The sequence below is a fragment of the Anas acuta genome, chromosome 18, assembly GCF_963932015.1.
Source record: "Anas acuta chromosome 18, bAnaAcu1.1, whole genome shotgun sequence".
Lineage (NCBI taxonomy): Eukaryota > Metazoa > Chordata > Aves > Anseriformes > Anatidae > Anas > Anas acuta.
In genome coordinates this window covers 880110-895988 of record NC_088996.1, presented here as the reverse complement: position 1 = coordinate 895988, position 15879 = coordinate 880110, and the positions used below count along the sequence as shown (strand labels likewise).

General features: G+C 39.8%; 1 protein-coding gene across 2 annotated transcripts in view; it reads left to right on the top strand.

Moving 5' to 3' along the window:
- Positions 1-6116: 6116 nt before the first annotated feature.
- The window catches only part of LOC137841831 (myosin-1B), a 28136-nt gene continuing 18373 nt past the window's right edge, over positions 6117-15879 (top strand). Inside the window, exons 1-18 of one of the 2 annotated variants that reach the window (XM_068655210.1) lie at positions 6117-6234; positions 6346-6518; positions 8416-8653; positions 8743-8886; positions 8979-9135; positions 9696-9723; positions 9814-9925; positions 10005-10097; positions 10228-10291; positions 10379-10477; positions 10583-10686; positions 10781-10919; positions 12450-12568; positions 12674-12823; positions 13405-13575; positions 14330-14639; positions 15406-15479; positions 15776-15863. In XM_068655210.1, the coding sequence (XP_068511311.1) occupies positions 8450-8653; positions 8743-8886; positions 8979-9135; positions 9696-9723; positions 9814-9925; positions 10005-10097; positions 10228-10291; positions 10379-10477; positions 10583-10686; positions 10781-10919; positions 12450-12568; positions 12674-12823; positions 13405-13575; positions 14330-14639; positions 15406-15479; positions 15776-15863 (2056 nt within the window). In that variant the 5' untranslated portion in view covers positions 6117-6234; positions 6346-6518; positions 8416-8449. The remainder of the gene's footprint in view (positions 6235-6345; positions 6519-8415; positions 8654-8742; positions 8887-8978; positions 9136-9695; positions 9724-9813; positions 9926-10004; positions 10098-10227; positions 10292-10378; positions 10478-10582; positions 10687-10780; positions 10920-12449; positions 12569-12673; positions 12824-13404; positions 13576-14329; positions 14640-15405; positions 15480-15775; positions 15864-15879) is intronic. The other variant, XM_068655209.1, reaches the window with a different exon arrangement.

Sequence of the window (15879 nt, the reverse complement as noted above, 5' to 3'; positions counted from 1 at the left end):
CCCTCTGATGGATGAGAAGAGTGAACTGGCACTGACAGACTTGGAGAAGGCTGAAGTACTCAGCAACTTCTTTGCCTCAATCTTCACTGATAGTCAGGCTTCCCATGTCTTTCATTTCCCTAAACCTGTAGAGGAAGGCTGGGGGAGCAAAGTCCCGCCCACTGTAAGTGAATAGCAGGTTCAAGACCACCCGATGAAAATAAACACATATGAGTCTACAGGGCCTGATGGCATGCATTCCAGGGTCCTGAAGGAATTGGCTGATTTAGTTGCCAAGCCTCTCTCCAACTTATTTGAAAAGTCCTGGAAGTCAGGCAAAGTTGTACTGGGTCTGACTGGGGTGGTGTTAACTTTCTCTGCAGCAGCCCATGCAGGGCTTTGCTCTGCATGTGTAGCTCAAACAGCATTGGTATCACACTAGTGTTGTGTCTGATGAGAAATGTTCGCACAGCACCAGGACTCCCTCCAGCCCCCAAGAGCCAACAGGCTGGGGGCGGGCAAGAGGTGAGGAAGGAACATCACCAACCAAAGGGATATTCCCTACCATATGATGTCACACTCAGCAATAAAAGGTGGAAAAAGGAAGAAGAAGGGAGGGGTGGGCTCTCATTTTGAAAACATCTGTCCTCCCAAACAATGGCTACATGAGTTGAGGCCAAGCTTCAAGGACATGGTCAAGCATCACTCGTTGGTGGGAAGTAGAGAGCAATTCTTTCCTCCATGCTTCCACATGGCCATTGCTCGTTTGTTTGTTTTTTGTGGTTTTTTTTTTGGTTTTTTTTTTTTTGGTGGTGGTGGTGGTGGTGGGCTTTTTTGTTTGTTTGTTTGTTTGTTTGTTTGTTTTTTGTGGTAGTGGTTGTTGTTGTTTTGTTTTGTTTTCCCCTTTCCCTTTCCCCTTTAGCTATATTATCTAATTAATAATAATTTTCCCTTAATACTTATTTTTCCTTTAATTAAATTATCCTTAAGTTATCCTATTATCCTTAATTAAATCATCAACCCATGAGTTGTTTCTTTCCTTTTCTTCTTCCCCTCCTCTTCTGATGAGGGGGAGTGAGAGAGTGGTTGTGGTAAAGTTCAGCTGCCTAGCAAAGTAAAACTACCACAGAAGTCCCTGGTGACTGGAAAAAGGAAAACATCATTCCCCTTTTTAACAAGAGTAGAAAGGAGGACCTGGAGAACTACAGACCGGTAAGCCTCACCTCTGTGCCTGGCAAGATCATGGAAGCAATGCCAATGCATATGTAAGGCTGTCTGAGACAGCCAGCATAACTTCACCAAGGGTAAAGCATGCCTAACCAATTTGGTAGCCTTCTATGATGGAGTGACTGCATCAGTTGACAAGGGAAGACTGATCAATGTCATCTGCCTGGACTTCTGTAAGGCTTTTGACACAGTCCCACATGACACACGTATCTCCAAATTAGAGAGAGATGGATTTTATGGGTCAGCCATTCAGTGGATAAGGAGTTGGCTTGAAGGTCACACCCAGAAAGTGGTGGACAATGGTTCTATGTCCAAGTGGAGGCCAGTGATGAGTGGTGTACCACAGGGGTCTGCACTGGGAGCGGTACTGTTTAATATCTTCATCAGTGACATAAACAGTGGGATCAATTGCACCCTCAGCAAGTTTGAAGACGACACCAAGCTGAGTGGTGAGGTTGATACAATAGAAGGAAGGGATGCAATCAAAAGGGACACCATCCAAAGGGACCTGGAAATGCTTGAGAATTGCGCCCACATGAATGTAATGAGGTTCAACAAGTCAAAGTGTAAGGTGTTGCACCTGGGCCAGGGCAATCCCGGACATGAGTACAGACCAGGAGAAGAACTCATAAGAATGAGATCAGCCCTGCAGAGAAGGACTTGGGGATTCTGGTGGATGAAAAGCTTGTCATGAGACAGCAGTGCCTTTTTGCAGCCCAGAAGGCCAACTACATCCTGGGCTGCATCAACAAAGGTGTGGCCAGCAGGGGAGAGAAGTGATTGTCTCCTTCTGCTCTGCTCTTGTGAGGTCCCACTTGGAGTACAGTGTCTAGGTGTGGAGCCTCCAGCACAAAAAGGATGTTGATCTGTTAGAACAGGTCCAGAGGAGGGCCATGAAAATGATCAAGAGGCTGGAGAATGCTTCCTACGAAGAAAGGCTGAGAGAGCTGTGGATGTTCAACCTAAAGAAGAGAAGGTTCCAGGGTGAGCACACTGTGGCTTTTCATTACTTAAAAGGGACTTCTAAAAAAAGGTGGAAAGAGACTCTTTGCTCAATCAGATGACAGCAAGAGGTGGAATAGTTTTAAATTAACAGAGGGGAAGACTTAGATTAGAGGTTAAGAGAAAATTCTTCACTTAAAGGGTGGTGAGACACTGGAACAGGTTGCCCAGAGAGGCTGTGGATGCCACATGCGGATGGCTGTGTTGTGGATGCACTGTGGAGGTGTTCAAGACCAAGTTAGATGAGACCCTGAGCAACCTCATCTAGTGGGTGGTGATCATGCCTACGGCAAGGGGGTTGGAACTAGATGATATTTAAGGTCCCTTCTAACCTGAGCCATTCTATGATGATTCTATGTTTTTGTATTGTGCTGAACTAGACATTCAACACTTACATGTTGATTGCAAATGCAACATAGATAGAGTACAGTATTTTTTGTATAAGCTCTAACTACTGTCCATCACTTACAGTCTGGTAAGTAAATTAGGTGGTTTAGGAATGCATTCAGTGTGTCTAAGGGCTCTGGTAAATTAGAAGTGAAGTTGTTTTTCAAGGACTACAAGGACTCCTGTTACTGGTAAATAAATTTGTCTTTACCAAGCCACAGGGTAAGAGAATGAGTTTGACTTGGCTGGTATTTTTGGCATACATGACAAGCTTTAGCAGCTACCTCAAATTGGCTGTTTATTTAAAGTAAGTGCTAAACATCTTTGGCTGTCTCTCCAGAATTGTCAGTCCCTAGATGACCTTCAAGTGTCCTTTTTGGATATCTTTTCTGATCCTCCAGCTACCCCTCAAGTGCTGTAAAAAAAAAAACACTGGCTGAAAATGCTAAGGGCTTTTTAATGCAACATGCAAATAACATTTGAGCAGCAGAAGACAGCTAGAGATAGGAAAGGGCACTTGTGTCAGTCCATTTTAGAAATCACAGTTCAGGATCGACCATAGCTGAGCAGCTCTGGTGCACTTAGTGCCCTTTGAACCTGTTAGGTTATTGCAGCACCCTATATATGAGTAGCACCTGTCTTCTCTGAGACACTTGTAATGCTGAACACAACCAAAGTGGCAGTGAGAAGATGTGTCACCCACAACAGAATTTGTACGTATACTAATATATGCCCTGTTATTCCATAAGTTCCATCACAGAACTGTAAAAGATCACAGTTTTGGTACCAGCACTTCTCAGAAAGGATGGCAGGAGATGTGCAAGGTGTTTTTGGTAATGCAGTTACTTGTTTGGCATTACACCAGCCAAAAGATTTTTTTATTTCTTCCTGCAGCCATTCACCTCTAGCTCCCGCACCACAATAACTGGGTGTGTGAGGCAGGCAGCCACTGCCTGAGTGCAGCCCCAGAGGCAGGAAGCCTCTGGCAGCACCCCACACTGCCCTCTCCTGTGGGGTGATGGCCACTGCTGACTGGCTCTCAGTTGGGCCCTTCCAGGTCAAGTGTGCAGTGACATAGGCTAGCGAATGGGATCTCAGATACCTGGCTCACAGGTGGGTGTCATGCATGTCTACATGTAGATTGTTGTATGGTGAAGGATTGTTGTTAATGGAGGACAATGAATGCCTGTTGTGAAAAGCTGTGAAAACTTGTGGCTGACTTTGTTCCACTTGATTGAAAAGTAACTATTGTTCATTTAAAACAAAAGATTTCCTGACACTACAGAGGAGGCAAAAAAGTGAATTTATTTATGAGCTGCCACAGTATTTAATTTTGTGGGTGATTTTTTTTCCATTTACCCTCAAAGGAAACACAATAAATTATATACAGAGCATAATCCCCCCAGTTTCTCTTTCTCTCTCTCTTGGCCTCAAGCTTTTACTGGCCTGTATTTTTTTTCTGAGATTTTTCCACCTCAGGCTTCAATTTTTCAAAAGGTTTCAATTTTTGTTTGATGACTACAGATTTTCTTCAAATTAAGAAAACTGCTCAAGTTTTCCTCAAAAAGGAAAAAACAAAAGCAAGAATAAATACAGAGAGAAAACCAGTAATCTCATTGTCAAGCAAATGTTGCAGTGTCAAGCAAAATGAAATGCAAGCAAAAGTAAAGAAAAAGAATGAAGAAAAAAAAAAAAAAAAAAAACAGACCAAACAAAATTTTATGGGTTATGAAGAATTTCAATTTCAATATTTTGAAATATACTTTGAAAAATTATTCATAAATTTTTTAGTCTTCCAAAAGTTATGTGCATTTTTTTTTCTATTTGAAAAAAATATTGCAAATGAAGACTTTTAGCCAGCTGTCATATTAATACCAGTACTATATGTAACTCTGAGAAAACCTTATATCTTAAAACATGTGTTTTAATTTGTTTGTACCCAGTTTTAATTCAGATCTAAAGTGATCATCATTGAAATGAGACAACACAAAGTCACTGAAATATCTGAAATTCACATCAGATTGCAGTTCTCAAGCAGTATAACTGCATTAAAGACATGAAAGAAGTCCTGTTTTCTACTCAGTTAAGGAACTAGCTGTTAGGGTTAAACCATAGGCCTGTTATATTCTTCAGTGTGGATTTATTTACTCCAAATGTGAAGCTGACCTCTGCCAACTTCCTCCCCAGCCCCAAGATTACAGTGCCATCACAGTGCCATCAGCTGAAAGAAGAGGAAGAAGGAATTTCCTCGCTTTCTTATCCAGACCTCTGTGTAGGTGATGCTAAAAGGGAGTGAAACACAACAGGTGTTGCTAAGTGGGCTGGCAGTATGTTATGGGATCAGGTGAAGCTGCTAGGGTTTAATTTGTTTCAGATTTCCTTTCCTGTCACAGGAACTGGAATTTGGAAAGTGAAGAACAGTATATGGAAAGAAATCAAGATACACTGCATGGATGTGAAATTGTTTCTCAGCAAAGCAAAGGGTTGCGCTGCCCCCCCTTACTTTCACCTCCTTGTGCTGTTGCAAAACATGTGTAACACCCTCTGTAATCTGAGTTGAAGATATCCTGGGGATCAGCACAGTAGAGAGACTTTTTAATATACTAGTATGGGGATCAACTCCTTCTAACAATTACTGCCTCCCTTCCAGGCTATCATTGGATGTGACAGTTTTTCTTTCAGAGAAATTAGATTTATTCATCCTTTCCTCCATCTAGCATACTTATCCTGTAGAAGTAGTACTGAACGAGTCCCTTATGTTGACAGCTGCTTCCAGTGAGATAATGTTTATTAAGTTCAGTACAGCAGCTCAAAAGCCTTTTTTGCATGATCCTTGAAATCCTTCAGCCCCAGAAACAACAGAGTTGGATTTCTGTACCTTTCATCAGGGATCTGTCAGTGACTTCAGTCTTAAAGAGTTTTGTCCTCAACTCTAGACTTGTTTATACTTGTTTTGCCCTTTCATGGTCCTTGTATCTGTGGTGACCTGCTGTTATCACCTTCTACTCACACTCCTATTTACTTGCTTTTCCTTAACCCTTCCTTCCTTAATGCTACCTTTAGACTCATCCTTTTCCCCTTCCCTTGCTTTGGCTTCAGTGCATTTTGCTACTTTGTCATTAGTAAAATCCCTAGATTTACACTCCTGAAACCTCAGCTCCTATTCAGATGCTTCCTCCTGTACTGGGATTCCTTTCCCCTAACAATAATTCTGCATGTCAGTGGGAGCCTTTGAACTTATCCACACTGCAGACTCAGAGCATTTGCAAAATGCAGTAATCTGCACCTTCACCTCTCCATCCCTATTTGTTTCCTTACAATAAATATGCTGGCTCTTCCGTTTCTCTACTCAAGTCAACTTCTACCTGATTACAGTACTCATGCAGCCCTTTTCATCTACGTCTTGCCCCCCCCCCAACTCATACTCTCTTGTTAAATTATTTATAGGAGATAGATTCACAGACCTGTTATGTCCAAGTATATCCATTCACTTTTAATGAATGAGAATTCTGCTAGCAGTTAAGATTGCCAAAAATGTTTTGACCTAAGAAAGAGGAGGTGACTGCTACGTATGTAGATCAGACCCTATAAATGTATCCTGGGATCAGTGTATCTTGTCCTTCTTCAGAAATCTCTAAGGTAAGAGTGTTAGAGGCTTTCGTCTGGGGAGGTGGGGGATGAAGGAAATTGGCCCTGCATTCCGCAAACACCACCACTGCATTCCTGAAGGCACTTACATTCATTCCACAGGGGACGGCCAATGTCAGCTGGGATTTTCAATCTGCTTTCAAGGCATCTGTAAATTTTCTGTCTATACATTTTCTCTGGAATTCTGTGCAGCAGTAAGAAGGAAGTTGCTAATTCTATTTTACAGTACTGACCAGCTTCCAGCTTTGCAAGCCATTCATCTGGTCTCTCAAAAGGTAAGATACTGATTTATTTGCTATTTAGGGGCAGAGGGAGATGCTTTAAGATAGGACTTCTATGCAGCTGTACTGGCCATCTCTGTATTCTTTATATTTATTTCCATTTTATAAGTACAGTATACTTGGGCTGGGTTGCTTATAACATACAGGATTCACAAAAACAGTAGTCTTAAAGGTGCTTTATTGCCTACAGGAAGTGGAAGAACCCTACATTTACAGACATTAAGTTGTAAGCTTAGGAAGAATGGTCCTAAGAAGAAAAAAACATCACGTAGCAGTTTCCAATTACTTACCCAGAAATTAAATATTTTCTTGAAGCCAACAATCATCCTTTGCCTTTGCCTCAAACATGAAGTCACTGGTAATAGCTTTGAAGGAATGGGAAAAAACATATACATATTTGAATAATGTTATTCAATGGTAAAACTGCTGTTGAAAAATTGGATCCATTTTAAAACCTTATATATTTTGAATATATGTATGTGAAGAGGTCTCATTTGTTTAATAATATTTAATAACATTTTAAGTCAACAATATGGAAATTATGTAGTGAGAAACAAAACAGTGGCTTGTAGCAGCAGGTTGTATTGATGCCTTTGAATTGATAACAGATAAATTGTGTCATGAACTCCGTTGGCTAAGAAGACAAAACAATTTTTGTCACATGTGAACAGCAGAATGCTGAGTAGAGTTAATTTTATAATGTACAAAGGTACTGTGAATATTATTAAAATAATACTTCAGTGAGGCTAGACATATTTCAATAAGGAGGTTGTTAAATAGTAAAGGATTCATAAAATAGTTTTAAAATTATTCAAAGTTCAGAATATCTTTCCTGCAACTGAAGCAAAATAGCTTCTCAAGAAAAAGCAAACATTTTATTTTATTGTCACCTAAAGGTCCTCCATAGGTGAAAATATCTGATATAAATGAGCTTCTTAATTTATTAGGAAAAACTTTTCAAATTCCAAATTAAAGGTGATGGATCTAGATAAAATTAGGCTAAAAACAAAGCATTGATTTGAAACACTATTAATTTTGGAACAATATACCTGAATTCTATCTTAACAATTGCATGGAGGTTTTCAGTCAAGATAACTGTTTAGCAATAATAAACAGGGTAATTCAAAAATAAAAATAGTGAATGAATGTAAGAGATTACTCAGTATCTATTATGAAACAGATCAACACAGAGAATATCAACACTGTTAGCAGATATATCTGTGGAATATTTGGAATATTTGACACCTTGGACTATTTTATCCCAAGGGAATGTCTGTAATGAGAAGTGCTAATAATGTAATCTCTCTGCATATGTACACTCTCTGCAAGAGTACTCCTCCAGTCTTTTCCTGTGGACATATAGTCTGAAACAGATAAATAGAAAAGAAAAAAAAAAAAAAAGGTTTTGCAATTCTAAAATCTGGAATATTTACTGAGAGCAGGATTTGGAATCTCAGCATCTCGGCAAATAGCTGTTTATCCTGTTAATACAACAGATGACAGAACCATGAGCATTCAATGAACATGTTCTCCATGAACATTCCATTTCTCTGAAAATGCAGTAGTATAGTAGGCCTAGCGTTCTCACTATATAAAAACGATATAAAGGAAAGAATAAAGCGCTACATTAGCAGAACAATGAAAGAAAGAGTCAATTAAATTAGATGATACACATAGTAATGTGAACATTTAATATTTTTATCGGTGACATGGACAGTGGGATTGAGTGCACCCTCAGAAAGTTTACTCACAACACCAAGCTGTGTAGTGTGACTGACACAATGGAGGGAAGGGATGCCATCCAGAAGGACCTAGACAGGCTTGAGGGGTGGGTCTGTGCGAACCTTGTGACTTTCAGCAAGGCCAAAAAACATATTTTATACCATCACAGATACTTCCTGCATTACTCCCAGTAAACACCAGCCATGTCAACAGATGCTGATATGGCCATCTTTGGGGAGGCAGCCCCCTACCTCCGAAAGTCAGAAAAAGAGAGAATCGAGGCCCAGAACAAGCCCTTTGATGCCAAGTCATCAGTCTTTGTGGTGCATGCTAAAGAATCCTATGTGAAAAGCACAATCCAGAGCAAAGAAGCAGGAAAGGTCACTGTCAAGACTGAAGCAGGAGAAGTGAGTAAAAAAATTAAGGCTTAAGAATACAATTTAATCTTACACTAGACTCTTAGATGACAAATATGGTTCTTTCTTTTCTTTGGCAGACTCTGACAGTGAAGGATGACCAAATCTTCTCCATGAACCCTCCCAAGTATGATAAAATTGAGGACATGGCCATGATGACCCACCTCCATGAACCCGCTGTGCTGTACAACCTCAAAGAGCGTTATGCAGCCTGGATGATCTACGTAAGTACCAGCAGCTCTCTTCCTTTGGGTAGCTGGAAGGCCTGCTGTTCCAGGCTGAGCAGAAACCAACGTGCTGTCTCCCTTCCTTACAGACCTACTCGGGTCTCTTCTGTGTCACTGTCAACCCCTACAAGTGGCTGCCAGTGTACAACCCGGAGGTGGTGTTGGCCTACCGAGGCAAAAAGCGCCAGGAGGCCCCTCCACACATCTTCTCCATCTCTGACAACGCCTATCAGTTCATGCTGACTGGTGAGTGCTTGATCTCATTCAAAGCAATCTAAACCAAAAAGCCTCATGGCTCGTACTGGAGCATGTAACAAGACAGCTTCAAACACCATGGAGCTGTGTGACAGAAATTGACAATTGCAAGCCAAACTGTACCAGAAGCATGCATAGATTCAGCACTGTGTATTATTGTACCAAATTCCACACTCTCCCATCGCAGAAAGAAACACTGGACTCACAGTTTGCTACTTTTTTACATTGATAGAATAGAAAATATTATTATTCCATACAGTCCTTTATCTAATCATGGGTAGGCAGTTTGATTCGATTCCTTGATGAGAACTGTGTGAAGGGCAAGTGCATACACAGCTTGCCTGAGGACCGCGTGCCTCTGGCAGTTGCGTGGGTCCAGCAGAGCTTATACTTACTACTGAGGAGTGTAGAAGGAAATCCAGTACTGTCTTCTAGGAGTCAGTGCTTAGACTTTCCAAAGAAGCCCCAGCTTACATTTACAGATTTACTTTTCAGTCAGCTCAGTGCTATTCAGAACAATGACGAAAACTTTCATTCTGCCTTTTTTGCAGACCGTGAGAATCAGTCAATCCTGATCACGTAAGTACACTCACTCCCTACTCGAGTCCCTGAGGGGCTGCCCCATGCCCAGGAACCACACACTCTCTGGGTCCATGTTTGATTTGACAGCGGAGAATCCGGTGCAGGGAAGACTGTGAACACAAAGCGTGTCATCCAGTACTTTGCAACAATTGCAGCTAGTGGGGATAAGAAGAAGGAGGAGCAGTCTGGCAAGATGCAGGTGGGCTCCTAGAAGTAGGACCCTGCAAGTGTCTGATTGATTTCTGAGCTATAACATGACAATGAGGTTTCTATTTTAGGGGACACTTGAGGATCAAATCATCAGTGCCAATCCCCTGTTGGAGGCTTTTGGTAATGCCAAGACTGTGAGGAATGACAACTCCTCACGCTTTGTAAGTTGCCGCTTGGCATAAGAAAAAAATGACTTTTTTCTTATCAACACAATGCAGTCAGAGTTGGTGAGGGGGATCTAGATTTTTTTTTTTTAATTTTTATTTATTTATTTATTTATTTATTTTTCAGGGTAAATTTATCAGGATCCATTTTGGTGCCACGGGAAAACTGGCTTCTGCTGATATTGAAACATGTAAGACCAGGCCTCCAGGCCTGATCACATTCCTTCTGACTTTGGTGCACAGTTCCTGTGCTAACTCTCTCCTACCGTCCTTCCCAGATCTGCTGGAGAAGTCCAGGGTCACTTTCCAGCTCAAGGCTGAAAGAAGCTACCACATATTTTATCAGATCATGTCCAACAAGAAGCCAGAGCTAATTGGTAGGAAATACCAGTAACTTCTCCAGATACAGTTCACTGAGCAACATTTTTCATTCCTTTCCATGCCTATTGTCTTTGGATCTGTATATGTTTTGTCCTTCTCAGAGATGCTACTGATCACCACCAACCCATATGACTACCAGTACGTGAGTCAAGGGGAGATCACAGTTGCCAGCATTAATGACCAGGAAGAGCTGATGGCCACAGATGTAAGCAATGCACAGAAAGTTTCTTAGGTGGACTCTGATCTATAAACAGGCATGGTCTTTGCTTTTAAGTATTCTTTAATTTTTCCTTCTTTAGAGCGCCATTGACATCCTGGGCTTCACTCCTGATGAAAAAACAGCCATTTACAAGTTGACGGGGGCTGTCATGCACTATGGGAACCTGAAGTTTAAGCAGAAGCAGCGTGAAGAGCAGGCAGAGCCAGACGGCACCGAAGGTATTATTACTACAATAAATACTGAAACACTCACTGCTACAGGCAGGGTTCAGGGTCCATGATTCAGGGTCGTGATTCATGTCATGAATCCATGATTCAGGGTCAGAATCATGGACTCCATCTGCATTTTTTCCCCCGATGCTAGTACTGCAGCACATTAGTGTGTCCTAACAAGAGGTCTTCCCTGGAAGAGCACAGCTGAGTGAAAGATGCAGGTTACTTTGGACTATGCAAAGTATAAGGATCAGTAAATCCCAAACCGCACTTCCATCTGCTGACCAAGTAGTAGTCAGGCAGAAGGAAGTCGGGCTTTGCTGCTCTACTGAATGGCAGCTTCCCAGGTCTGGCACATAACCATTTGGAGCCGTGGATGCAACACCGATTCTACTGAAATCAGTTTTGTTTCCAAGTCTCAGGTCAACGTAAAGTTTGGCCATTACTCTGAACCTGTGAACAAATTTCTCAGTGTGGCAAAATCATCTATTATTGTGCCAGTTCTGTTTGCCCTTAAACTTGGGAGAAGACTGTGGCAGTTTATCTTCTCTGCCCTCCGCTTACTTCATTTAGTGTGCATTTTTTCCCACTTTGCATTCTTTTGAAGACCCCGAGGAAAACAAGCAATTTATTCTGGTATTACACTATCTTTACTCATTGGATTTTCTTTTCTGTTTCTAACCTCAATATCTATTGATGCAATTTAAGGATGTTTGGTCATTTCAAATATTAATGCAGCAATCTGCTGTTTTCTTTCCTATGTTTTCACATGATATATATAGGCATTCTTGGGCAAAGCGTTTTGCATACCATGCCTGTTAACAGGGTCCGCATCTGAATTCATTGTTACAAGTAATAGTAGAAAGTAAAATGACAAACTTTTTGAATTCTGCTTGAGCTTGCACTTCTAAAAACTGGTATTCATTTCAGGTGTAGGTTCTTTAAGGCATAATTGACACTTAAGCATGGTCATCTCTTGAGTATTATGTTTTTAAGGTTACTTCATCAGCAGTCACTGAAAGAGATTGCACTGTCTGGTTCTGAGAACATCTGTGATTGTCTACAACTTCACTATCATCCCAGACTTAGTTTTCCTTTTGTCTTTTAAAACATTTCTTGAGTTTTGTCTACCTAAATGCCTCTAAGTTAAATTTTCAGTCAATAAAATTCAAAATAAGCCAATGGTGAAGAAAATACACCCAACACAAATGCTCCCCAGCTTCTGGGGAATGTTGCTTATGATGAAATAAAAATATGTTACATTTTTATCTTAATTGGCCTTCTTATCTTGACTACAATTGCCTTTCGTTACTAGTTGTTTTGTTGTTGTTGTTGTTTTAAATGCAAAACAACAACAAACACAGTACCGTCTCCTATCAAGAGACATATCAATATCTCCTATCAAATCAAAAGAAAGTTCTATATCTGTATGTATGTGTCTTAAAGTACTTATGATTTCTGCAGAAGGCATTCTGAATTTCTGCAAGATATACCTGCTGGTAAGCTAATACATGCTGCTGCCATGTGTTTGTATAGTTGCTGACAAGGCTGCCTACCTGATGGGTCTGAACTCAGCAGACCTGCTCAAGGCCCTGTGCTACCCCCGAGTCAAAGTTGGGAATGAGTATGTAACCAAAGGTCAAACTGTGCAGCAGGTAAGAATCAAGGGATGATAGAAATCTCGTGATGAATTAAATTAATTAAACTTTTGGACTTCCACTTTTACTGTGGATGGTTACTTTTCCTCTACATTTGTTTAGGTATACAATTCAGTAGGTGCTTTGGCAAAGGCTGTTTTTGAGAAGATGTTCTTATGGATGGTTGTTCGCATCAACCAACAGCTGGATACGAAGCAACCCAGACAGTACTTTATTGGTGTCCTGGACATTGCCGGCTTTGAGATCTTTGATGTAAGAGAAGGGTCTTCATATAAGTTTCACAGAATGGGCAATAAGAAACTGGAATATTTCTTTTTTAATTTTTCTTTATTAATTTTCTTATTTGTTGGATATTCCTAACATTTCTGTAGGAATGGCACTCTTTTGGCTAGTTACCCACAAGGGTTACAGGTTTTTTGTAGTCTGTTGTTCAATGCAGAAATTAAATTTGCATTGAAGAGTGATATCAGAATGTTTAACTGATGGGTAAGACAAATTATGAGGAAATTAAAACTTGTCATCTTTTGTTAATGCTGAAGCCAGATTTCCTCTGAACAGTCTAGCTAAATCATAGTAGGCAAAGAACTGTGATGACTAGCATTTTGAACTAAGCTCTGCAATTTTTTTCAGTGCTCAGAAATATGTTCAGGTGGGGCTATGCCTCTGAAGTGTGGCTATATTAGAGGATGGAATGCCCCAGTCACCTGTCCAGGTCCACATTCAGGATCCCAATCATGGAGACCTTGACGGGTTGAAAATAAAACATATTGGGAGATGAAAAGTGTTCATGGAAATGAACCTTGAAAGTCAGTAAATCTCTTTGCATTCTACAGTTCAACAGCCTGGAGCAGCTGTGCATCAATTTCACCAATGAGAAACTGCAGCAGTTCTTCAACCACCACATGTTTGTGCTGGAGCAGGAGGAGTACAAGAAGGAAGGAATTGACTGGGAGTTCATTGACTTTGGAATGGACCTGGCTGCCTGCATTGAACTCATTGAGAAGGTTCTTGGACACTGTACACTTAATAGCTTTTCAGATGTAAAAGCAAATTTCTATGCTGAGATTTGCTGAATTTTTCCAAACTTTTGCTGAATTTTCTATGCTGAAATGACCACTTTAATATGTGGCACCCACATTTAATGCAGCACATAACTTAATTTTTTTGTATTGTGAGCACTCCAGATATGTTTTCATCTGTCTGTTCATGAGGTGGTTAGTCTGTTCCTTACTTCACTGCCTGTGGGATTCTGTTGAGTAGTGCATATGATTCACAGGTGGGCAAAAATTTCAGTCCTAGTCATAGTAATGTCTGTCTTAGAATACATACTGAAATGTATGTATTCGTTTAATTTATGCCGAGAGGGTAATTACACTGAACAGCTTCTATTTTAATGTTTGAAGAAATCCTGCTTCAAATAAGAAGCATTTATTTAACATAAACTCTTTCTTCCTCAAACCTCAGTGTATTTTCAGACATTTAACTTTCATTCATTTCTTTCTCAGTCTTCAACTAACATGCACACAGTGAATTTCTACGTGTCACTTCTTTACTACATTAAAATCCTGAAACCGATAGGTGAACTTGTTTTCATGTATCTGATGACATATACAGTAACAAAATGCACTTTCTGGAAAAAAAATGGATGACACACTCTGAGAAGTATTTTTTTCTATCATCTTATCTTCCATTCCTCTGTCTTATATTCTGTCTCCCTCATCCTCACTTTCTTTATTCACGTTTTGCTATTTCTTCCAGCCTATGGGAATCTTTTCCATCCTGGAAGAGGAGTGCATGTTCCCCAAGGCAACTGACACCTCTTTTAAGAACAAACTCTATGACCAGCATCTGGGCAAGTCCAACAACTTCCAGAAGCCCAAGCCTGCCAAAGGCAAGGCCGAGGCCCACTTTTCACTTGTGCACTATGCTGGCACAGTGGACTACAACATCACTGGCTGGCTTGAGAAGAACAAGGACCCCCTGAATGAAACTGTTGTGGGCTTGTACCAGAAGTCCTCTCTGAAGACACTGGCCTTACTCTTTGCTTCTGTTGGTGGGGCAGAAGCAGGTGATTTCTTTTAAATCAATTTTCCTATACTTTACAGGGGGAAAAAAAAAATAAATAAAAACTTACAATAATATTTTGCAACAATATTTAAATTTTATAAATGTGAGACTTGTTTTCATAAGTCAGTGTAGCTAGTATTACTTTAACCACAATAGTTTAAAATATATGGAAAATATGGTTTATACACAAAATGTCTCTTAATATAGTGAAAGGTTTGTGTGCCCAAAACATTCTCTACTTTCTGGCACTCAGTCACTCAGATTAATAAAAGATATTAGATTTTTCTAGAGACCTTTATAGATGTGTTGTCAGAGGGGAGATAAGACAGAAAATTTGCACAGGATCTTTGACACAAGAGATAATTTCTACAATAAAACATTCCCAAATACTTCAAGAAATACTATCAAACCCATTGCCATTACATTAGATTTATGCATAGTTTTAGATATAAAGTTATGGAAAGACACTTATGTTGATGTATTTTATGTATTCATTCATGAGTTATTTAATTCCTTAGTTTTCCTACTCTACAGGATGTTGCATTGTATTTCTCATTTTAATTTTCTTTATATAAGAAAGTCATTAGATTTTGTTCTGCTATTATCTGAAAAAAATCTTTGAAACTATAAACACTCTAGGCATTTATGAATTTTGCTTGTATTATTACATTTTCTATTTATTAAGATTGACACAATGTTTTTCAAATTCTAATCACATGTTTTTGTTCCATTCTTCTTTTTTTTTTTTTTAATGTATTATTTTTCAGAGAGTGGTGGCGGTGGCAAGAAAGGTGGCAAGAAAAAGGGTTCTTCTTTCCAAACCGTCTCGGCTCTTTTCCGGGTACCTTAGAATAATCATTATAAATTCTACAGCATTGTGAACAAAGATACAGAAAATTCTGCACATAAAAAGTTTTAGATCAGTCTAGGATATAAATTCTCTATGTTAAGAAAGGGAAAAGGCATGCATTTCATAACAAAGAAGGATTCTCATTGAATTATTGGAAGAATTACTTTAGACGTGCCCAAAAGGTTGTTCTGATCATGATCTTATTATAGTGGTTTTAATCCTTCTAATAATGAGATTGTATTGTATAAGTACTATTTTTAAGCATAATCTTTGCTTTTGCTCTTAAGGAAAATTTAAACAAACTGATGAGCAATCTGCGAAGCACACATCCACATTTTGTGCGATGCATCATTCCCAATGAAACAAAAACACCTGGTAAGTTGTTAGGGTT